Source organism: Miniopterus schreibersii (genome assembly GCF_964146895.1).
Source record: "Miniopterus schreibersii genome assembly, chromosome: 2".
NCBI lineage: Eukaryota > Metazoa > Chordata > Mammalia > Chiroptera > Miniopteridae > Miniopterus > Miniopterus schreibersii.
Genome location: NC_138102.1, coordinates 36991242 through 37015680, shown reverse-complemented (window position 1 = coordinate 37015680; position 24439 = coordinate 36991242). Strand labels below are relative to the sequence as shown.

At 38.9% G+C, this 24439-nt stretch overlaps 1 protein-coding gene across 6 annotated transcripts in view; it reads left to right on the top strand.

Moving 5' to 3' along the window:
- The window catches only part of MBNL2 (muscleblind like splicing regulator 2), a 147919-nt gene that overhangs the window by 116677 nt on the left and 6803 nt on the right, over positions 1 to 24439 (top strand). For 2 of the 6 annotated variants that reach the window (XM_081128330.1, XM_081128327.1), the window contains one exon: positions 6300 to 6394. The exons of the other annotated variants lie outside the window; for them this stretch is intronic. In XM_081128330.1, the coding sequence (XP_080984456.1) occupies positions 6300 to 6394 (95 nt within the window). The remainder of the gene's footprint in view (positions 1 to 6299; positions 6395 to 24439) is intronic. 6 annotated transcript variants of the gene reach the window in all.

Here is a 24439-nt window from a genome sequence, read left to right as displayed (position 1 = left end):
AAATGGTATTTCAACTTCTGAGAAGTTTTCACACGTTTCTCTTAAATGATGAAAGAGAAAATAATTTTTTTAAAAAGGAATTAGCATAGTCTTTACCACACTTAAATCCATAACATAAGTTTCAGTGTTTATTTTGGCTCTAGCTTTTATTTTAGGCTTTCTTTCTCACAAATCACATTTTCAGCCTAATTTTAAAATGATAATGATAATAACCATTCATTGTTAATCATTGTTGTTTTAAAACTGCAAATTAAGTAATGGTGTTCAAAAATTTTTTTGTAACTTAGTAGATGGTGGGCCCATTGTTTTTAAATGGACAGATTTTGATTTGATTTTTCAATAAATACTTTAACAATTGTCATAAATATGAAACAAAAAGCATTTTATGTTCTGGAGATTACCCTTTATTGACAGGTCATTCATAGTGAAGCTTTTGATGTGCTATTAAATTCTCCCATTGACACAATGGGAATTTGGATTTTAGAAATTCTGCCTTCAGGCTGTGGAGATATTAACATAAAATATTATGCAAAATATGGGATTCTTCTCCCAAACCACTAATATAAAATTATCACCCTGGTTGATGCCCTAGCACATTTGCAGTGGGTGGGAGTTTTCCTCTTTTTATTTTTTCCTTTTTTGATAAAGATTATTTTAACCTAGCAGTTATACTTTTTCTTTGCTATGTTAGGAAAGTGGCAAAAACCACACACACTTACAAAAATAGCAGCATAATAGTTCTTGGCATTTCTCTGACAGGTTTATTCGGAGATACTGTAAGTGTTCTTAGAGACATTCTCATGTTATTCTTCAAGACAGTTCTGCCAGTGGCAGGCATAATTATTTGCATTTTGCAGATGGAAAAACTGAGGCCGTGTCTATGCTGCAAAATGGAATATGCAATTAATGGAATTATCCAGATAATTCTGACTCGTAGATTCTAAAGTTGAAATATTTGTGCAACTGAAGCAGAAAACATTTGAGGCTTTGTTGATAAGAATTACTGCCTTAGTGAAATGCTTCAGCCAATAAGAACAAAGAAGACCCACTGACTCTCTCCTTGATTTATTTCATTATGTTGGAAATATGGAATAAGTAGCACAGGGAAAAAAGTGCTAGCACAAAATTTGCCTAGTGATCAGAACCATAACGTTACGTAAGGTTATCATATATCTTCGTGAAAGATTTGTCAGTGTTTAGTGGAAACTATATCTATATAAAACCACGGCAAAATTTATGTATCCCATTCAATTCGGTAAGCAGTCCTTGAACCCACATAATATGCTCTGGGTTCCAGAGCCAGTAATGGGAATACAAAATTGTTCAGAATGAAGCAAAACCCAAATATTAGGGAAAGCATTAAGGGCTCCGTTAGAACATGAGCAAAGCGACTTGAGAGCGAAGGAGAGAAGGGCAGGTGCTGTGTCCGATTGACAAAGGACGCGGAGAGAGAAAGACTTTCCACAGAAGGGAACTTTGCTTAGCACTTTATAAGGAAGATTTTACTAAGTGAGGGAAGAGCATCCCTGGTAGAGGGGAACAGCATGGGTTGGGAGGAGTGTATTGAGGAATAGCAAGCGGTCCACTGTAGCTCTAGTGTAAAGTACACAAGGGACTGGGGGGGGGGGGGAGATCAGAGTGGAATGAAGAGGCGGAGATGGCGCTTGAAAGCGAGATCGGGACCAGAATCTGGCGTTAAGTAAGACAACCATACATAGCAAAAGCTACGTGTTTCCAATATTCATGTCACTTTTAGGCCACGTGGAGGCCGGGGTTCATCAAATTAATTTGGCCGGGGTTCATCAAATTAATTTGGCTGAGCATTTCAGCCGTATCCTGAACTTGAAGCCACTGTGAGATGTCCACCTAGCCCAGAATGGCTGCAGGAGCTGCAGCTGATGGTTTGCAACCCAGTGACATTCACAGGCACAACACAGGAAAGCGCTCTAAGAAAGCCCCTCCCTACTGGAATACAAAAGAATAACAAGAAGTTTTTATAGGGATGACTTTGAATCCGGCCATGGTTGACTTTAAAATGAAGTCATTCACAAACTGGGTACTTTAAGTAAATTTTAGGGACAGGTTGCTCCCAACACACTTTCACTAATGGCTGAGAACATTCATTCAACCAGTTGGCCATCTACTATGTGTCCCTTAGACCTAGACAGACATAAATAAGCCCTGCTCTCCCAGAGGGTATGGTAGAGAAGACAGATGGATATTCAATAAGTGTTCATCTAAATATATAATTAATCATTTTTAGGAGTACTTTGAATGAAAAAGTAAAGAGTTCAGTAAGATTTAAAATAGAAAACTGATTTAAACAGCATATGGAGGTAGGTAAAGGAACAATTGAACAGTTTTCTAAAGAAGTGACATGTACCTTTAGACCTGGAAGATGAAAAGAATAGGGTGAAGATTATTCCAGTCAGAAGGGACAGGTTGCTGGAATCCCAAAAGTAGGACAAAGGTGTGATGTGTTTAGTTCAAAGAAATGAGAGACTAACCTGTCTGGCTCGTGATTCCAAGGGGAGTGGGGTATAAGACGAGCTGGGGAGATAGTCAGAGACTGGGCCATAGGTGGCCTTTATCCTAAAAGCAATGCAAAGGCAATGAATCATTTCCAGCAGAGACGTGAACTGACCTATATTTGGAAAGGTTTACTCTGCCAGCAGAGCGGAGAATGGACTAAGCAGAAGACAAGAAAGGAAGTGGGAAGACCAATTAGGCTGTTATTGCACAGCCGAGAGCCTAGAGGTAACAGTGATCACAACTTGAGAAATAGCAGTAGAGATGGACACACGGACAAATACAAGATATATTTTAGAAGCAAGGTTGCTTTGACGTATTCGTAAGTTGGACCAGGAAATTTCACAAGGGAAAGTGGGGTCAGGCATAATTTTCATTTTAAGGAGAGTTACTGCATAGATGGTGATGTCCATGTAGCATTTCCTGAGGTGGAGAAACATTCTGTGGGAAAGATCAATGTTTGAACATGTGAAATTTGAGACACTTGTCAGACATCCAAGTTGAAAGGCCTGGTGAGCAATTAGGTGAAAAGACCTGAGCATAAGGGAAAAACTGAGCAGGATACATAAATCTGGTAGCCTTGAGCTCGTAGGTAGGATTTAGATCCTGGACTGAATGATATTGTGGATTGAATGACCAGGGGAAAGTATAGGGTAGGCAAAAAAGAACCAGAACTGAACCGTAAAAAATTTTATATAGTGAGTGTGTGTGTGTGTGTGTGTGTGTGTGAGAGAGAGAGAGAGAGAGAAGAGAGAGAGAGAGAGAGAGAGAGAGAGAGAGAGGGAGAGATCAGAAAATGAAAGAAAAAAGTGGTTTACTATGGAGGGAGTGGCTAAGTGCTAAATGTTACTGAGACTCAGGAAGTTAGGTGAAGATGAAAGAGCTCCTACTAATTGCTGAAATATTAAATTCTTTGATGACATTAGCAGTTTGATGGGAGAGGTAAAAATGAAAGCCAAATGGGAGAGATAGAAGAATAAATAAGAACAAGGAAGTGAAAACTTATGTGTAACTTTCAGGAAATTTGACTCTGAAGATTAGAAAGATAGGGCTGGGGAAAATCCGGTGTCATGAACAGGATTTTGAGGTGTTAGTGTGGGTGTGTTTTAAGCTGGATATGTTAGCATGTTTGCTAAGGAATCCAGCAGTAGCCCAGTTAAATAGCCTCTTTTCCTGTCTAGTTAATGTTAGCCTGATCAAGATGTAGATCAGGCAAAAAGTCTTCCTCAGGTGTGAACAGTTCAGCAGAGAGAGTGAACACCTACACATCTCAAGATTCTTCATCTAACAGTTCAAACCCTAAGTGGCTACCCCTACATTCATTAAAAACGAATTCTTTGGCACCCACATGACACCCAATCTTCAGTTATCTAAATCCTTATATCACTTTGATTTTCACCCTAAGGAACTGAACCAGGAGGAGATAATTATTTTCAGTACAGTTCTTTTTTCAGTTATCCATAATATACATTAGTATTTATGGTCAGAATTTTCTAATTCAAGTACATCAATAAGACTACCCACAGGCAAGGCAATCATTCCCAAGCAAGGGCGAAAATCCTCCCTCCCCACATCCCACTTACCCACTTAGACAGCAACTTGAGATTTCCTAGGAATTTTGCGAAAGGTCCCCCTCAGGGATCACCTAATAGCAAGCTATGACAAAAAAATCCCTAACCCTGGTCTTCACTTAGCCCCAATTCTACACTATTTTGCCTCTACAGTGCTTAGATTTTATTGCTAGGCACCACTCCTTTATCATAATGAATCTGGTAGCAGAAAATAGATCACATATACACCCAGGGTATTCTGCCCCAGGGACCTCAGTCTTCCTACATTGTAGGGCTTTCAGGCAGTAATCTAAAATTCACCTGACCTACAAGCCTTTGATTTGGAGGGTCTTAATTACTGACCATTTTTATTATCATTTAGTTATTGACACAAAACATTTTACAATCAAACAAGCAAACTATAATGCAATAAGGTCAGCGTAATTCAGTGAATGCAAAACCTGACCTGAATTCAGGAATAGAATTCTATTTCTAGCCTTACCCTTGACTCACACTATGCGTGACCTTGGAGGAGTTACTCTGCCTCAGATTTTTCATCTGTAAAATATCCACTCTCTGCCTTGGAGGATTAACTTGATAATATCTGTAAAGTACTTTGAGGAAGAACACTGAAGCATTATCACCTGTCATTCTTATTAGAATCATGCTGATGTATATGAATAGAAAGTGTGAAAAGTAGTCTGAGGAGTGAGCTTTGAATAATATTGGCTTAAAATATATTTGTGTCAGTACTGAAAATGTGAATGACTCTAAAACACTGTTAACTAACCCTACTTATTTCTGGTTGTGCTTCAATCTCACTTCGAATGTTAACTCTAAACCGCTAACCTGTTTCTTTCCCTTTATTCACTTTTTCCACCTACCATTGCATGACATGCAGGGTCAGTTTTGTGCATGACACCCGCTACCAGTATTGGTAGGTTCCAACCTTTTTTTATTTGTCTTTTATATTATGTATGATACTTCACTTGCTTGAAATTTCTTTCAGAGATGGTAGAAATGTTTTAGGAAATGGTAGATCTGAAGGCTTATTTGGCTCTAGAGTTAATGTATAGGTCTGTTAAATGTACTTGTATATTTAAGAAAACGACCATTTTAATGTGACTAGAACAACCACTGTGCTAGAACAACTGCTGCAAAACATAAAATCACAAGTCTGCTTTTAAATGATCTGTATTTTGTTTTTCTTTATAGTTTATATGGTTTAGCAACAAAAGTGTACCCTATCAGAGAGGCAGGCTGATTTCATCAGTGTTTTAAAGTTTCATGGTGGTGTGCCTTTATCTCCTCTTTGCTGTGTGTTAGAATTATCAGAGTTTCCCAGAAGTATTTATCTTTTTAAACTTATAAATGGATGTATTTTGAAAACAAATATCTGACCTGCCTTGCTTATGATTCGTTTTAATTTTAAGTGTAGATTTATTTGCGATGATCACCTGTACCTTAGCACTCCCCTAGATATTCACCTTTAATAGAATATAGCCATCCCCAATGACTTGGTACAAAAGTTTGTCTTTAAGACATACGAATTTGTTCTATTTAGTGTAAAGAAAAGTAAGCATTGGCAACATTTGTCTGGCTATTTCATAGTAACTGTGTTAGAATTTACATCACGGCCATGATTTGTGCTTCACAGTTTATGGACCCATATGAACCACAATCCCCAGTAATTTCGGTTCAAACGAGCAGCCCCAAATTGGCAAAAAAAAAAAAAAAAAATTCAACTTAACCACAGTAAATTCTAAAAATATCCTATCCCAAATTAGGCCTACATATTGAAGCTCTGATATCTTAGAATTATGAATAACAATGAATATTATATACCCTTACTTAACTGGAAATTACATTTCATGTTTTTAGAAGCAACCATAATTACAGACACTATAGATTCTAAATTAGGAATGATCTATTGTTAGAAGTAAAATGTTTATAAATACATCAACCAAAGTTATCTGCTTTGGCCTTTCTGGGAATCACTGATTATGTTTTAAAACTTCCTTTAATTGTACTTGTAATAAGCTATTTTCCCTTTTTTATTTCTCTCCCATGCTTCCTTGCTTTGCATTGTGATTGCATGCCATCTGCTGGTTTAACCCATGATGGCTTGCTGCTCTGATATTCACCATGCCAAAATACCACTTCTATTACCATAATGCTACACCCTCCTGTTCATTGCTCCCATGGTTCCCCTCCTGAAAGTACCCATGATGCACAGCGCTACGTCAGCCACTGTCTCTGCAGCAACAACTCCTGCAACAAGTGTCCCCTTCGCAGCAACAGCCACAGCCAATCAGGTTTGCTCCTTTTAAAGCTTTCTTTCACAAATCCCAAACTCTAAATGAGTGCTGATATTTAAAAAAAAAATTCTCGGTGAGAATTTTTTTTTCATGTTTATCCATCAAATTTTATTTTTTTAATTAGTTATAGCAAGCATTTATGGACAGGTTGCACTTATTTAGAGTTAACATTTACTGCAAATAATGATGTAGCTATGTTTTGTGTTGCACTGTTTGTTTTCGTACCTAATATTGTGTAATTAACCTGACAGGCTTAAATTCCTTTTAGTACAGCATTACGTATCCAGTGGTTTGTGAACTGCCACAGAGAAATTACAAAAGCTCTCCCTCGGGTGCTTCAAAACTGGTTAATTTTGAATCAGTTCATTCAGACCCTATCCATCTGTTATGGAGAAAAACAATTCTCCTCTTAGAGAAGTCTCCCCTTTTTCCATGATATCAAATTTGAGGTCTGATTGGTTCTTGTTAACATTTCACCTTGGCCATATGTGCTCCCAAACTCACTTGGTTCCCACTTTACAATGTTCAGATGCTGGCGGAAGAGCCAAACCGTACTGGAAGAAGAGGGCTTAGGCACTGAGTTCACAAAGGCTGGACATAACTGTTTAGGGACATTTACCTCTGTTGGTTTAATGCATGTGCCAATAAGACACAGATGTCCTGTTTCTCAGTGAGGGCCAGGTGGCTATTTCCCACTCTGTAGTCACAGGCTGACTGTAATCCTAACCCCAGCCAACCCACTTGCAAACATGTGCTCCTGGTTTGGAGATTCGAATGAGGATGAGTCAGCATAAACTCTTACGTGGCCTAGAAAAACACTTTATTGCTCATGCCCACCCTTCATAGAAGAGCAATTTGGGTGTTGTTTCTAGCTTAGTTTAATTTAATTTTTATTTTTTTTAGATAAAATCAACATACCAATGTACTGACAAAAGATGAAAAGAGATGTAGGAGTAGGCTGGGGGGCAGGGGGGTGGGAGAAGGGGTCCAAGCTAATGAGAAAAACTGGAAAAACTGGTGTCAGGGCATAAATGGCAGGTTCCAGAATGCATTCTGTAGGTGGGAAGGGCTGATTCACACTTCTTTCTGTGTTCAGCTGAATAAGCGATTCTAGTGCTACAGGTTTCATCACTAAAAAGATAAGTGTGAATGCACTTGAATGGAGGAATAAAAATAAAATCCCATGACGGCTCTTACTGTGCCCTCTGAATTGTGGCAAGGCAGGAAAGAATGATGGAAGGAGTAGAGGCCATGTGGGCACTGAGAGGCTAATGTAAACTACTGACAGTTCTTCATCTGTTTACTCACCACCTCAAAAATGCCAGTTTACCTCTAAAGAAAGCCAACTCAGATTCAAAACAGATATAACAAAGAGCAGCAAGTAAGTTTCTTAGCTGGGAAGATTTTTTTTTAATGATGGGATAGAAGAAAGAAGAGACAGTTTGCATCCTTCCATTATTAGGTCCAACACACCTCTTTTCACTGGCTCATTCTTAATAGAAAAGCTGGGTTATCTATTTCTTTTATGTGTAAGTCCTGCCTTGTTGAACCATGATTTTGTCTTTTTCTACAGAATTTTTGTTACAAAGTGCCTTCCTAAGAAAACAAGTTTGAAGTATAATAGAGTAGTATTGGTTACAATGGAATTTTGCCTATACTTTATGGCAAGTTAAGCACCTCTAATACAGAAAGATTATGCCTAAGAATGGAAAGGAACTCAAGATAAAGAAATAATTCGGAGTTTTAGGGTAAATTATTTTGATAAATACTTGATCATGTATCATAAATATTTTTCCAGCCAAGAGATTTTTTGAGGGGTAGAAAGTATAAAATATTCAGAAGCTAAAATATATCACTTCACAGCAGAGTGTAATTGGTAAAGAAACTAACAAGTTTAACTTCAATTAAATCAAAAGAAATATAATTAAAAGTACCTGACAATAGCTTCAGGAATCCCAGAGTCTGTGTTTTGCAGTCTTGAATGTAATAGTTGCTGGACTGGGAAGGGAAATCCTTTAGCAGCTCTTAATGAAGGTCTGCTTGCACATGAAAACCACAGAAAAATAGTAATAAACATAAACTTTCAGATATGATATTCTTTATTTTCAACAAGTTTCAAAGAGCCAAGCAGCTACCAAAGAACTTGGAAATTCTCTTCATTGCCCAAGAATTCAGAATTCAGAATTGTTGATGACTGTGAAATGACAAGTTTATCATCTTAAGATTTCACCCTTGAAATTGTAATTGAATCATAGCCATGTGAATTATATATCATTTAAATATAATGAATCTCAGATTCCTCATTTGTGAGAGGAAGACTAGAACTAGACCTCCTCCAAACCCCAAGATTCACCAAACCTATGGTTCCTTAGCTGTTATGCTAGGCCCAAAGCAGGAGATTATAAAGGTAAACACAAACAAAATAGAAAGTGGTGCTGATGATTTGAGATTTCAGTGAATGATATACCTTCTGCCTTCTTTTTCTTCATTGAGAGATCTGTCTTTAACACAAAATGTGGTAGGGTTTTGACAGTTTTTCAGTTCCTTTGATCAATTTAGACTATCAATTCAAATAGTTCAAATCTCATAGGTATTTGTAATTAGATACAAGTCATTCATAGAAGACAGAAGATAGACCAAAACATCCCCTGGTAGATCCTCCAGTTCAGTGTTTCTTTACATGTTACCCCTGGTGAGTTAAGACGAACAGCCACAAATCTATAAATTCTCTCCTCAGGGCTTAATCAAAGTGCCAGCAATGAAAATTTTAACAGAACTTAGACTTATAGTGTGAAATGATATGAAGACAAAATCCAAATACTTTTGGGAAATATAAAATAATTTTTTGGTTATTTAGCTCTGGGAGTAGATATGAAAACAAAAATACAGTGAACAGATTTACTAACATCTATTTCATGTTAGTAAATTAAGATCTTTGGCCCTTAATATACAAATTATGCCTAATAATATTATTATTTACAAACTACTTATTATGTACAAGATACTATTCTAAATAGTATCTCATATAATATATTATGTATGATACGTCATATGAGAGAGGATACATATGTATAGATACACTCAATTCTTACAACAGTCTAAGTATGGTTATCACCATCCCCATTTTATAGATGGTAAAACTGAAACAAGTTTAACTACCTTAGGCCAAGAGAAACAGCTGATAAATGGTCTTGTTGGGATTTAATCCCAGGCAGTTTGATCCCAGAGGCCTTGCCATTAACCACCATGTTATACTGCCTCTCTCTGTAATTTTAAATACACAAAAGTCACTTCTTCCACAAATAAAACTATCTTTTGAATGAGACCCAATAGCAACAAACTCTGTTCATTTTTGTTTGAGCTGCTCTTGAGAGGGGCTTGCTAATGCAGCTCAAACAAAAATGAATCCTAAACTGGGAGATAAACTGAATTTGAGCATCGCTTCAAGTTAGTTATGCAATAGCCAGGTCATGTTTAGAAACCATATAGCAGATATATAATATATAACTAGATAGTAATATTCTGTGTAATACTATAACCAGTGAGTAGACTGAAAAATTATGAATATTTTCTATACAAATAAGATAAGTAAAAAGTAAGATATGAAGTAAAAAATAGTCATTTGTCTTAGTGAAGCCAAATTCATGGGCATATTTTGTGAATCACTGTCCAGGACTTTACTCCTAGCCTCTGCCAGTCATCTCACAAATAGCACGGTAACAAGGGAAATCAGAATTGAAAATGAGAATACCATATAAATCAGCCAATTTAAGTCTACTAACAGATAGTCAGAATGTAACTATAAATGCAAATTTAATCTTAGCGTATACACTAAAAGAGGTAAAGGTAAAGGTAAACAGCTTAGTATCTGGATTACCTATTTTTCATATTATATTCATTTCATATTATAAAAATTTTATTTAATAAAATGAGAGTGCAGACTTGAATTCCTATAACTTGAATTATTGTAGTGCCCTATGCTGTCATTGCTTCATTATTTTTATGTCAAAGCTACATTTTATTTCAAAAGAAGAGAAAGTAATTTCTAAATAAATATATTTTAAGTCTTAGTTTCTTCATTTACACACAAAGATTATTCAGTTTACTTAATCACATCCTTGAAGGCCAATTGAAATACAATTTACACTCTGTGTCTCTCCCAGAACCCCCGCAGCTAGACATGCTTTTCCTCTCCTCTGAATTCTTCAAGGACTTTATCTGCACATTTAAAGCATCATCACTAGATAGAAAGAATGACATACACAAATGTACAAAGGTGGGAAAGTGTGAAGTTTAGCAGAGAACTAATAATATATTGGTCAGAGCTTCAGTTTGCAGGAGTGGCTACAATGTAGGTTTGACGCAGATTGTGCAGGCTCTTAAATGCCAGGTTAAAGGGTTTGGCCCTTTTTTGGCCATTGATGAGTTTTCAAACAGCATAGAACTCTAGGAAGAGTGAGCAGATGGATTCTAGGCGGGAGAGTCTGCTGAGACCATTGAGAGGTTTTAACAAGAGCCTGCACTGGGATGGGGGCAGCTGGCAGGTGGCCTACTTTGACCACAGCACAGGGACAGTTACTTTTTGCCACAGAGAAGCATAAAAACTATTTCATACTGTAGCCAAACCTGTCACATGGCAGAAAAATAAATTTGGGCTGACATGAAAGATTAACCACATGAAGTTGCCTCTGTAGGACCAGAACTGAACAGCAGTTGGGTGGACTCAGTGGTCAGATGCCTCCAGTATGCTCACCCTAAACCTGCAGATCCCACCTCCCTACCTAAATGAGACGTCAGAGACACAGAAGCTCACAGACCTCCAGGCCTGTGCTTGAAAGGAAGAGTCCCTTCAGATTTGGCGTAAATACATATTGCCCATGTTTCCACAGTTAGAGCAATGTGGACAGTGGGGCAGTTATTCATCTAATTCATTCTGGGTCATGAGTCCATGCTATGGAGAAAAATTCTTACACATTGGACATTCAGATTTTTTTTTATGCAGCGCTCCACCACTACCTTTAAAACTAGTAAGATCAAATTATATTTCTGGCAATACATTAACTGACAATCACATCTTCAAAAAGTGATGATTCATCTTTAAAATTATGACCTCAAGGTCACATCTTCTGAACCCTCCCCCAAAGATTAAATCCATTTAACAGAAAGTTGACCTTAGGAAAAGCTTATTGAAAATTTGTTAATAATATATCACACACACACAGCCCTTTATTTACTGGAATATTTGGTAAGTCAGAAAATTCCATTTCCAGACATGCCTAATATAAATCTACTATAGTTAATCAACTTCACAGTATCTTATCAGAAATATGAAATAATTACATGCACCCAGGTTCATATATTATGCTGTGTCTGGCCTGCTACAAATTACTAGAGAGGGAAGAGAAAAGCAGATCATGAGATTTTATTTATTTCTCACATATAAATGTGAATGCAATTTCAGAGCTATTTGTATAGAGATCCTTAGGTTGTAAGTTAGCCTGTACTAACCAAGAAATCTAGAGAGGTAAGGTCATGTTTTACTCAAACTCTCATCTCAAAGAGTTGTATAAAAACATCTATTATTCAAAGCCATCTGTCAGGACTATATTCAGGCAAATGTAGGAGGCATTAAACATTCCCCACTATCCACCACTTGACCAATTTGGAGCCTGTTTCTTCGCAAGAAAAATCTTGGTTCTGCAAAGCCTCCGTGTGGGAGTAGTAGACTCCTGTCAGGTGCCTCTCCTGAAATACACAGTAAAGGGGTCAGCCTCTATGTGTGGATGATCCTTTCTCATGGTTTGTTGGTTCCTGGGAACAGATTATAGAAAGTAGCTGGGCCCCAAGTATGTTACACTCCAAAAAGGCCGAGACAGCAAGTGTTAGAATCCAACCCTTGTGAATTGTCCTCGGGCTGAGACATCTATCTCAGTGTTAACACTGCTACAGTTGGTTAGCCACCTGTGACTTTTTGCTGATATTCTAACTATAGAAGGGGTTCCATTTCAGTAATGGGTCTGGTTGCTTCAAATGAGGCAGAATTGCCGCATCAAATATTTTGTGGAGAGAGGTGGAAGTGAGTGTGCGCACGTGTGCATAAAGGGAGGCAAAGAGAAAGAGAGAGAGAAAGGGAGAGGGGAGCCTATTGTATATATTCAAGTAAAAAAAAAGTACAAAAATTACAGTATTTGCACTCAATTATTAGTTAAAGCTTCTTGCCAATTTGATCTAAATTCCACGGTGCAGTGTGGCCAGGACATTAGAATCCAGGCTTGCTAGTTTGGTCAAAATTTTTTTAGAGGAGAGCTGGGAGGGATACTCTGTCTTAGATGGACTGGGCTCTATGAGGACCATATAGAGACAAATTGTTTTTTCTCTTCAAGAAAACAGAAAACAAAAAAACAATTGACCTTTATTTTCCTGCCTCAGAAGCAGCTGCTTTGCAGCACTACCGTGAGGTTAAATTAATAAACGTATTTGCAGATTCTCTAAGGAAAGGCTAAGTTATATAAGTGTTGTAATCTACTACATTTTCATTTTCTATGAATAATTTATACCTCATGGTGAGAAACTTGGGTAGAATTCTTTTGTATATAGCACCTAAAGACATAATATCAGTTCCAATTTTGTGCAGCTGAAGAGAAAATGTCAAGGGTTCTTATGTAGAGCTGTACTGCCTGGCGGATTGTCCTACTTAGTGTATTTCAAATCCCGTCCTTTTTTGCATTTTGATGGAATTTGGGGAAATCTTTTTAGATTGAAAAGTCATATTCCCCTTAGTGTTTTGACTTTTGTTGATGGTGATAAAATCATGCTCAGTTTTTCTAATTTGAGGTTTCCTCTTTTGAGCAGAAGGAATATATAGTCCATTGTATATGTGTATTTATTTCCAGCTCTAGGTTTGTAAGGAAAGAGAGCCTCGCTGCAGTGCAGGAATTCAGATCCACTGCCAAGAGGTGAAAGATGAAAGGGGTCTTATTTCAATCAAAGTTGCTTGAACCGAGTAAAATTTTGATTCATAGGCATTTATCTCCCCAAGTTCTGCCACTCCTGCCTGCCTTCTCGAGCTCGTACCTGGGTGATTGGGGAAGTTGCCAGTCTTTCTGTGTTGGTGAATGGAGAGGAGGGATCTTTACTGCTTCCCCACAAGAATAGCAAGCTAACTTGGCTGTCACTCCACTTAACCAGACATGACACCACCATGTGCCAAAGACAAATTCGCATTAGGTCCAGCCTCTCGGCTCCTTCTAGCATTCCCTCTAAGCAGTGGATTCCACGGCCTGAGTCTGCTGATTATTCTAGGATCCACCAGCATGGGAAGGTGACAAAGATACATCGGAGTTTACTGCCTGGTCAAAAAGGTGTGAAGCAATCAGACAATGTCACAAAATGAAATGGTCATACACTCAATCGACATTACTGCATGGGAAGTAAGCTCCTGGCAGGGCCTTATCCCTAAAGTAGGGAGATAGGTCTTGAGGGATGTGAAGGAATTAGACAAATAATGAGCAGGTGAGGTTGTTCCTGAGTCATGTGAAAGTTAAGGGATGAAGATGGGGTGGGGTAAGGGGAAAAGGGAACTGGCCTCATAAATGTACCAGCGTTATGCTTTAATGTGTTTGCATTTAACCCGATCAGATGGGTCCTGTTCTCCAGCTGGTGCATGTGACATAATCAAGACTCAGATTTGGCCCCAGTTCTCATCTGGAGTAGAGCCTGCACTTGACCTCAAGTCTATCTGACCCTGAAGTCAATGCTTCCCCCTTAACCCACATTGTTCCCCAACAGCCTGTGAGCTTCAGACAGGAGTTTCAAAATCAGTCTCAGGCTTGACCCACACCAGAGCTAGATGGAACAACTATTACTACGTCAAATCTAAAGAAAGGGGACACTGGCTTATTCCGGGCCATGCTGCAGTGAGTGGGAGAGTGAAGGGAAGGATGTTGTCTGGGCAGGACTAAAAAATTCAGTGGAGGAGGTGAGGAGGGGTTAGGTTACTGAGGCCTGGAATGGCAGGATGAAAGCAGGACAGAAATGTTAAATGAGAGATTTGGAAACACTAGTCCACTGGAAGTGAGTGGGTAGAGATAAGCTGGGATAGGCTAAGAATAGGTTCACTGGTGAGGAAGCTACTTCATTAATGAATGTTGAAATTGGAAGAGAAAATATGGGAAAGATGAGTAATCAAAAATCAGGAAAATTCCGAGAAGCATCCTGATCCTTTGCTCTCCCGGTGGCTTTTCTCTGGGGTCTGTAATATCTATGTATTTCACTGACTTCTCCCCGCCACATCAGTCTCTACAGAGAGCTCTCCTGTTGACTCACATAAAAAGAATTGTTCTTGTTGACACATCTCCACTTTCATTTGTACTATAAAGGACAAATTTGTTGACTGGTATTTTCTGACATTGGTTTATGAAAAGTTAGAGCTATTCTAGCATTTAGAATCCATCACCCTTCAGCATTAGGTATAACAGGCTAGAGCTTTTGGTCTGTCTGTTTTACTTTAGGTGATCAAATTAGATTATTCTTATCATCACGCCCCTTGCTCTGGAGTTTTCAAAGATCTCAGAGTCTATGCCCATGAGCTTCCTATAATCAAATACACTCTTCACTGTTCACCACAGTGCATTGCTGGAAGCAGCACCATTGAGCTGGTTGTTGTAAAATGTCACCCATTTCCCCATAGCCACAGTTACATCAGGCCTTGCAGGGGAGACCCAAGACCTGCATCAACTACAACAAAGTTATGAAAGGCAGTAAGTCATAAGAGCAGACTTACCACACCATGCCGTATTCCTACAGTAACACAGAGAAGAACCATGACGATGCAGGTTACGTTATAAGTTGGAACAGGAGCCCAGATAAACAAGGTGACCTTTCCCAAATCCAATAAATAGTAAGAAAACCAGGACTAGAGCCCAGTTATCTGCATCCTGCCTAGAGTAGTGCTTTTTTCCCCTTTCAGCACACTGCCTTCCTGAGAAAGTGCTTTAAATGATCATTTAAAGGGCCTCAAAGTACTATACAGGGTGGGGCAAAAGTAGGCTTACAGTGGCGAGTGTGCGAAACAGAGTTTATTTCTGTATTATTATTTATTAGTTATTGTAGTATTTTCCATACGGACAACTGTAAACCTACTTTTGTCCCACCCTGTATGTATCCTTATACAGACAGCGCAAAGATAACTTAGGAGCTCTCCTTTATTAAGCACTTACCAAGTACGAGACATTGTGCTAAGCCTTTTATATGAATTATCTTATTAAAACTCAAAACGGCTCTGCTAGGGACTATTCTTATCCCCAATATATAGATGAGGAAACTGCAACTTCAAGATGCTGAGACACTTGCCCAAGATCATCTAGTAAGTGGCAAACCCAGATTTAGAACTTTCCCCAAGCTCCTAACCTTCCATTTTATAATGAGAAGAAGGACCTAGAATGGTTAAAGGATTCACTCGAGGTCACATGAGAGTTAAAAACTCGTCTCCCAGCACCACGCTTAGTCTTCTCTCCCACCACCGTCAAACCACAGTCCATCATGCATATGCAGCTACACATTTTTTTCTGAACAATCAATAGCTTTGCTTCCTCCTTAGAATGTAAGAAGGTTTTTTGAGAAATCAGAAAGCTACCCAGGACATTGAACTTGATTCCGTCTGGTTTCTCCAAATACTTCTTCCAGTAATAATTTCATAGCTCTTCCATTAGTCATTCTTTCAATATTTGTCTTTGATATACTGAAACCTTTGGAAGGGCCAGAGAACCACTTTAGTTATGAGGATTTAGGAGGAAAGGAATTGCTGAAATCAATCCCTATTGTTCACCTTCTGTTCTTTGCTCTTCTCTGACTCCCACTACATTAGGGATGGCCTTGAACAAGGAAAGAAGTTAAAATAGGGAAATATAAGGGGTGTATAGAGAATGAGAAGAAATCTTCTTGGGTTCCTTTGCCTTAGAAAAGGTGTTTAAGAGTTGCTTTTTTGAATAAAATCAACCCCTAAGTTCCCTCGTTCGTTCTGCTATGTAGGTGGGACCTGTGTGAGAAGAGGTGCAGGCTTGAAAATTGAAATACGGATGTGTATTAGACTAGACCGGGTGTGCGGGGTGTCCATAAATAATGGTTTGCTATAAGCACAGTGACCTAAGACTTATTAGTAATTGCTATACCTTATCAAAATATTCATCTTTTGTGGCTTAGCCTAAGAAATTAAAATCGGTGAAATATTACAATATGATAACAGTAGCATTATGTGCTTACGCCTGCCAGGCACTCATTAAATACATTATCTAATCCTCACAGTACCTCATGGGTTAGGAACACTGCTTAAGTCCTATAACAGAAATGAGGAATACTGAGAATAAAAGAGGTTAAGTCATTTACCCATGGTAGCACATCTGCTAGGCCTAGAAGCTGGGGTTGAACTGAGTCTAACTTTAAAGAATGTGGGGTCCTGCCTCTCATGAGATATTAACTTTCTACTCCTTGACCCTGACCATCACATGCTGCTGGATGTTAATGTCTCTATAATAAAAGATTTTAGTTTGAAATGATTAATATGAATGACAGCTGAGCCTTTCATAAATAAATAGAGAAATTCAGCCTGTATTAATTTGTCAGTGACAGGTCAGGATCTACATATACAAAATGGGAAGTAAGTGTATTTGACATTTTTAAAAAATCTTTGTCTCATGAAAAATCAAGTTTATTGCTAACATATATGGAGTGCTATGCCGATCATATAATATTTAAATGTACAATATTATCTGAATGCCTATTTAAATGGAAGTTGAAACCAAATTTTATTTAGGATTATGAATCTTAAAATAAATAGACTAAGGAAGGAAGCCAACATTCATCAAAAACCACTATTACATATCAGACGTTTTATATACACTGTTTCATTTAATACTCAACAGAACTCTGTGAAGTGTCACATCCATTTTTCAAAGGAGGGAAAATCTTTAAAAAATAATTTAGTTAAGATTAAAGAAGTAGGGAGTGGCTGGACAGTCTTAGAAGTAAGATTTGCCTGCCTCCAAATACTGTTCTCTTAGGTGTCCACCATATTTGAATTAGATTAGAGATTATTATGGCCAGTGTAGGATTGGGATTAACTTCTTTATATGGTTCCCTTAAAAACTTCTAACTACTGAGTTTTAACTATTGATTTTTAAAGTTTTAACAATTTAAGAAGAGAGTTCTAGTAAAACTTTTCAACATCCAAGTGTAATATCAGAAATGGTCTGTAAATATTGTTGGTTGATGAGATCAGCAAGAAAATTCAAATTTCCTTGAGAGAGCTGGAGAAGCAGCCCAGCCAGTGTGGCTCAATGGTTGAGTGTTGACCCAATAAACCAAGAGGTCACGGGATCGATTCCAGGTCAAGGCACATGCCCGGGTTATAGGCTTGATTCCCAGTAGGGAGAGTGCAGGAGGCAGCTGATCAATGTTTCTCTCTCATCGATGTTTTTATCTCTCTATCCCTCCCTTCCTTTCTCTCTAAAATCAATAAAAACACTTTAAAAAAAAATAGCTAAAGAAGCAGATGGACAGGGGGTTCCATTTCACCCTTCCCTGGGTGGTAAACTGACTGGCAAGTACCTTCTGGCTGAAAAGAGTCTACCAAGAGGAGTCCTCTCATCCAGGACTTTTATTTCTTAAACAACAATTTAAAAATAGACTATTTTTTCCCACAGTTTCCACAGAGCCTTCCCTGTCAGTCTCAGGTTAATTAAGCATCACTAGTTGAGAATGAATGTTTTGGGCAGCCTGGAGGAAGCAACTGTGAAAGGAGGTTAATTTAGTTTAAGTTAAACCATAGAGCTAGATTAGAGAGCAAGCCAGGGAGTTCACACAGGAGGAGCCAGGGATCCCACTTTGAAGCCCCAAATGGGAAGGATGTAAGGAAGGGAGCGAGAAGGGAAAGGAAAAAGCAGCTAAGTGTTGGCAAGAAAGGGGAAGAGAAAGTTACTGTTAAATGGTTACAGAGTTACAGTTTGGGATGGTGTAAAGGTCTAGAGTTGGGTAGTAGTGACACTGTGCGTGCACCTAATGCCACATGCATGAACAATACACTTAAAAATGGTTAAAATGGCAAATTTTATGCTATGCCTATCTTACCACCAGTCTTTACATTGGGCAAAGGATCTAAATAGACGTTTCTCCAAAGAAGAAGAGTTAGGGTTGGAAAGAAAGATGCCTGACTGTACGTACGTTTTTGTTTGATTAAATTCATGGTATAAAACTTTTTCATATTAAAATTTTTTTTATTGCTGCTTGTCTTCCTTGAAGGGATCTGTTTTCATAAAGCAGGGAACTGAGTGCAAATGCAGATTCCCCCTCAGCGAAGCGTGTCTGTTAGAAGCTGGGGCTGCACTGAGACGTCATGTCATAGACGCCCGCGGGTCACTCGGTGGCAACACATCTTCATGCTTTCTCTGAGTAGATGTTCATTAAGAGCCCCTGAGCTTTGAGGGAGGACAGTTAGTAATAAAGAAATAAAAGAGAATGCAGGAACTTTCATTCTTTCTATATTTTTCCTTTGGTTTTCCATTTTGCTTTCTATTATACCAGGATATTTTGGCACTTCTTGGGGTTACTAAGGCGGACAGATGGTAACTTGGCTTAATTACCCACCACACTGCAGAGGTGCCAATGTGGTATGAGCAGAGTCGAAAACTAAGGCTCAGAAGGGTCACAAAGCTGGTTGGTGGCACAGAGAAGCCTCCTGAAATTCCACCCCAGGATTCCTATAGATTTTTCCTTTGACCATGATTTTACACACGATTGAGTGGTTTTCCATCTCTCTCTCTCTCTTTCTCCCTCTCTCTCTCTCTGACACACATACACAAACACAGAGGCAAATAACTAAGAACAAAACAAAACACATTTCACTGGAGATTTTGTCACATGGCACTGTCATCCCACCAGTTCGAGAAATGTGCATGATTAAAAGATACACTCATGTCCTGTACATAACATTAATCTTACCATTCCTTTTACTGAATCTTAGCATTTGGTTACTTCTCTGCCTGTAGTGTCTTAAAAGCCAATTCTTAGCAGGCTGATTATACATTCTGCTCCACTGTTAAAATGAATACTACAGTCAAAATGTGCCCAGGATTCTAAGTCTAACATAATGGCAGCGGATACAAAGACAGGGCAGTGAGCTGGACTGGGGACTCTATGTTGAATCCAACGGGACCTTCTTTCTGTGATTTTTCTTGGCTTGAATCTTCAATTTTATTACTGGAAGCAAAACACAATATTGAAAAGAGCAGGTATAAATGAATACTTTGGAAATTTCTTATTAGTTGCTGCATAAACTTTGTTTTTAAGTATAAAAAGTTTTCTTAGATTCAACCTTCATGTCCAAAGGTCACCTTCAATAAAATAGTCTCATATGTGGGCAGCCTGTTTAACCCCAAATAGCTTCACTAACTATAAACCTTGCTGTAAATCATCTCACTGTAAATATTCTAAATGTCATATTTTAGGAAAATATTTTATAATATTTTCTGTAATGTTTTAGAATAGTTTATTAAATAGTGTGGCCCCAATAGTATATATTGTTTCTTGATTTAGTAGAGGAATATAGCCTTCTTTAACATGTAGACAGCCCCTAATTCTTAAAAAATTTGTGCAAAATTCCCTCTGTCACTTAGTTTGGAACTCAAATAATTTTCCCATAGTGACAGTGATGGACTTGATGGTTAGTTTTCTAGACTGGTCCACAATAGTTTAACTCAAGGATAATACTGTGCTACCAGCATGGAACTGGCCAAATACCATGTTCACAGGTGTGTTTATGTCTTTGAGATTCAAGAAAGATGCCAAAACCATATCCATAACTCAAGCCCCCGGACTGCAGTGTGACAGGAAAGGCCTTCACCTCCCCCCTGCCGGCAGTACAGGGACCATTGTAACAAGGCGAATTCCTGTTAGACCGGAATGTAGACTAGGGAAGGTTGGTGGAGTAGAAATGTCGTGTATAATGTGAAGTCGGAAATGTCAGACGGTGAACAGGAAGAAAAAAGCTGGGGCCTGTTCCTGGGTGACCACCGGACCCATTCATGCCACCGTCTTTCTCACTTCCCTTGGAGGCTCTGACTTCATCTGCCTGTTTCTCTCTCCCTGGCTGCTGTGTGGCCCTTCCAGTCTGGGGTTTGGTTTGGTTTTTGACCTCTGGCCCCTGTGGTCCAGGCATGGTCTCAATAGCTCCTCTCCTCCTGAACAATCACACCACAATCCTGAAAGTGTTTTTGTTTTGAACACTTCTGTAGCATTAGGGGAAAGCACAAGAAATAAGTCTCCTGTCCTGTGCCTTTCACCTTTGACCTCATTGATACCCGATAGGTGAAAAAGTCACCATTGGATACCACAGATGTTTTTAGGTGAGCTGAGGACCAGGTTCCCACCTCACCGCCAAAACAACAGAAATGGGCCTCAGACTTTCCTCAGGGGAGCTGGGACTGAGAGGGGCTGGGTTTGGGCTGGAGAAGAGGATCATGATTCAAACCTCACGAAAACACTCACAAGGGTCTAGATGTTTCCACACATGTCACAAACCCATGCAAGGAGCGAGATCTTACGTAAGTCAAGAACTTTTACATATGCATTTTGTCCAGATAATATCAATGTAGACCCTAGTCAGTAATCTTCAGTGAGGCCACTGTTACTGCCTTTCAGGCAAAAACTCAGTTATTAATATTTTAAGTGATAATTTTTCATATAATAGAAAGCATATCTGAAAAATCTTTCTGTTCAGATATCACAGAATGGCAAATACTAGACAGAAATGAGTTATCCACAAAATGATATGTCATTTAAGACAGAGGTATTAGAGCTTTGAATGTAAACCTTCTATTAATGACAGAGGGCAGCCCAGTCAGCATGGCTCAGTGGTTGAGCATCAACCTAGGATCCAGGCGATCGGGGTTCGATTCCTGGTCAGGGCACATGCCCTGGTTTCGGGCTCGATCCCCAGTGGGGGGTGTGCAGGAGGCAGCCGATCAATGACTCTCTCATCACTGATGTTTCTATCTCTCTCTCCCTCTCCCTTCCTCTCTCTGAAATCAATAAAGACACATTTAAGAAAATTTAATAACAGAGGGCAAAACAGTAGTCCTGACTAAGTATTCTTTAAGGTCTGCTAAATATTGTGGACATTCCAATCAACCTGAGGCTGCTCTTCTTAAGAATGACACAGATTGTCATATTTAAGAATTTTCTCCCACAACCCCAGTTTATGCCTTTTCTACATAAATAAAAATACCTTTTGAAAACAGGTCAAATATGACTGCCATCCCTCAGAACAATATCCCCCCCAAATAGTAAATATGAGTATTTTCAGTGTCTTTTTATATACCACTAATTATCTTTGAACTTTTTATACAATTAAAGTTTATGAATAGTCTTGAAATTGGCCAAAGTTCTTGAAATTGTTCATTTATTAACACATATCACTAGAATTGCTCTGATAATTATGACTATCAAGAGACCAAAGCCATTTGCATTTGAGTTTAGTAGCCCATACTATGATTAAGGACAGATTTGCTTTGCAGCCAAAAATGTATAAATGTCCCTCTGCCTTTGTACAATTTGCTTTGATCAAAATACTTAACAAGTTTTGCCTCTCAGACAAAATTGGGAAATTTCAGACAGCAGTGGCTGCCACGGAGAAGATGTGTAGAGTATTAGGTAGAAAAAAGAGAGACTATTAAACAGTGGAGAGGCTGCAGGAGGGAGGAGCACCGGTGAAGAGTAGTGAAGGGGAACATGTGTGACAAAAGAAGACTGAATAAGTAAAAAGATACTGGGGTGGTGAGCAGCAGGCAAGCCTCCTTAGCTGGGCCAATAGTTTAGAAATTCCATTCAGTTTTCTACTTTTAAATCAATAATAAATTTTGTTTAAAAAGATAGTGAACCATCCTTTCTTTAATTACTTCCTGAGGGAACAAGGCCTTGTTCCCATGTAACCATGGAAGAAGATTTCTAAGAAATCAACCAAGCCTAGAAGTTTTCTTCAGGTGGCATTTTTGTTTTATCTGCCATGTTTCCATCCCGTGAGTGATTCTCCCCCCAGCCTAGAATATTTTTCCTTTTATCTGTTTATAACAAGGGTGGAGGAATGGAGAGGAATGTTTACACTCATGTTGTCTAAAGGGCTCTTCTCCTGCCTCCGTGGCTACATCTCACTTGTGAGTGTCCATTAGTTTTGTGTTGATGCCAACCTTGTGGCATTGTGGCCTCTGTAAATCCATATTGATTCAGTCCTCTGTGCAACCAGCAGTGACTAAGTGCCTCCTATGTACCCAGCCCTATGCTAAACACTAGGGATATAAAGGTGATTGGGACATTGCCCTGTGCTTACAAAATTCAGTTTTGCTGTGGACCTAGTTAGTGCAGCATTCCTGCCTGGAAATGTCTATTCTAGCTCCCATGCTAGGGATGCATTCAGATTTCATCAAGACCATGCATCCATTTTATAAGCTAGATATTGTTTACCTCTTCAAGCTCAACTTTACAGAGCCATTATTGGATGGCTTTTCACAGGAGGGTTTAACTGAAGCATCCATGATTCCTCTTTTCTAATTGTTTTTGTGGTTTGGATTCAGTTTGACTTTTCACAGAAATATTTTTCCTATCAATGAAGCCAAGCAGTAAGAGTTCTTACTGAATTCGGTACTGAGCTAACATTTGAAAAAATAACTCATTTGATGTCCCTAAGTCTTTGCAATGAGCATACTTATATAAGAAGTGTGAACATTTCTAGAAGTCATCTGGAAGCTCCCAATTTCCAAAATTATTCATATGTTCAGTTCCTGAAGATCAACCACAGGAGGAAAACTCAGAAAGTATTAGCACTGGTACCTCTGAAGCACTGAGGAAATTCTATATTGATTTGTTGTCTTTTGCGCCCTGCTGCATGCGAGCTCGTTAGTTCAGCTGTTGAGTTTACGATGCTGATGTGCTCAAGTTCAGTGTTTCAGCCTCTGTAGATTACTGTGCTTTCAACCAAAGGTGTTGCTCGCTTTGGTCAGCTCTTTTCAAGTGCCCATCAAGGGTAAGGGCATGTGGATGGCTCTACCTAAACTCATCATCACCTTGGAAGAGACAAGGCAACATGCATATTTCATATCTGGTGAATTAGTCAAGGGAAGAACAGTATTTTCTTCTTAGCTAGAGGGTGCCTCTTGGTCAAGTACCTTATCCCTTTGAGTGAAAGCCAAATGTCTGAAACTTGCAGAATTAACTTCCCCTTACATCTACTCTCCTGATCCTGCCCAGAGGTGGTGACCGCTGCCTCCCTGTGTGTTGCCTACAGCTTAGGCTGCTGCCTGGTTCAGCAAGCTAGTAATCCAGGCTTGGTGGGTATCTCCCCCAAGAAAGTAAGGCTCAGAAAGGGCACAAACCAGCAGCTCATAGCTGCATTCAGCTCAAAGATATATTTGACCCACACAGAGTTGTTTTCTATAATGTGAATTAGTTGCTGAATTTCCAGCTGTTGTTGGAAAATGGAAAGGTCAAGCAATCGGAGAGCCTGGGTTTCTGCAGGTAGCACTTGACTGGAGCCACATAGGCCCTTCCATCTGCCACACTCCCTACCTGACCCACTCACCTGTGTACCTGCCTGGTCCCAGAGGCTTAGTATTTAGGCATAACCTAACCCAGTCCTCTTTTAATAAGCTTGACTGCCATTGCATTATGTGTCAATGGTAGGAACTTCACTGAGGATGCAGGGATTATTAAATGGGTGCTCATAACACATTTGATGGGGGGACAGGCAGGGAGACAACCCATTTGATGTTCTTTGGAATGATTTAAGCTTTGTCTTTAGTAAATAAATACTAGACTAATTGTGCATTGGGTCATATGGGAGTAATTTAAGTTTGCGAATTAAGTAGAACCACCAGATTCTTAAATCCCACCACCTGGAGGAGATGCTTGTTGATAAGTAGACTCTACTGCAGCCAACTCATATTTGCATCACAGATACTTTTGTTACAATAGAGGGTCCACTAAAGATTTATGAAAGCA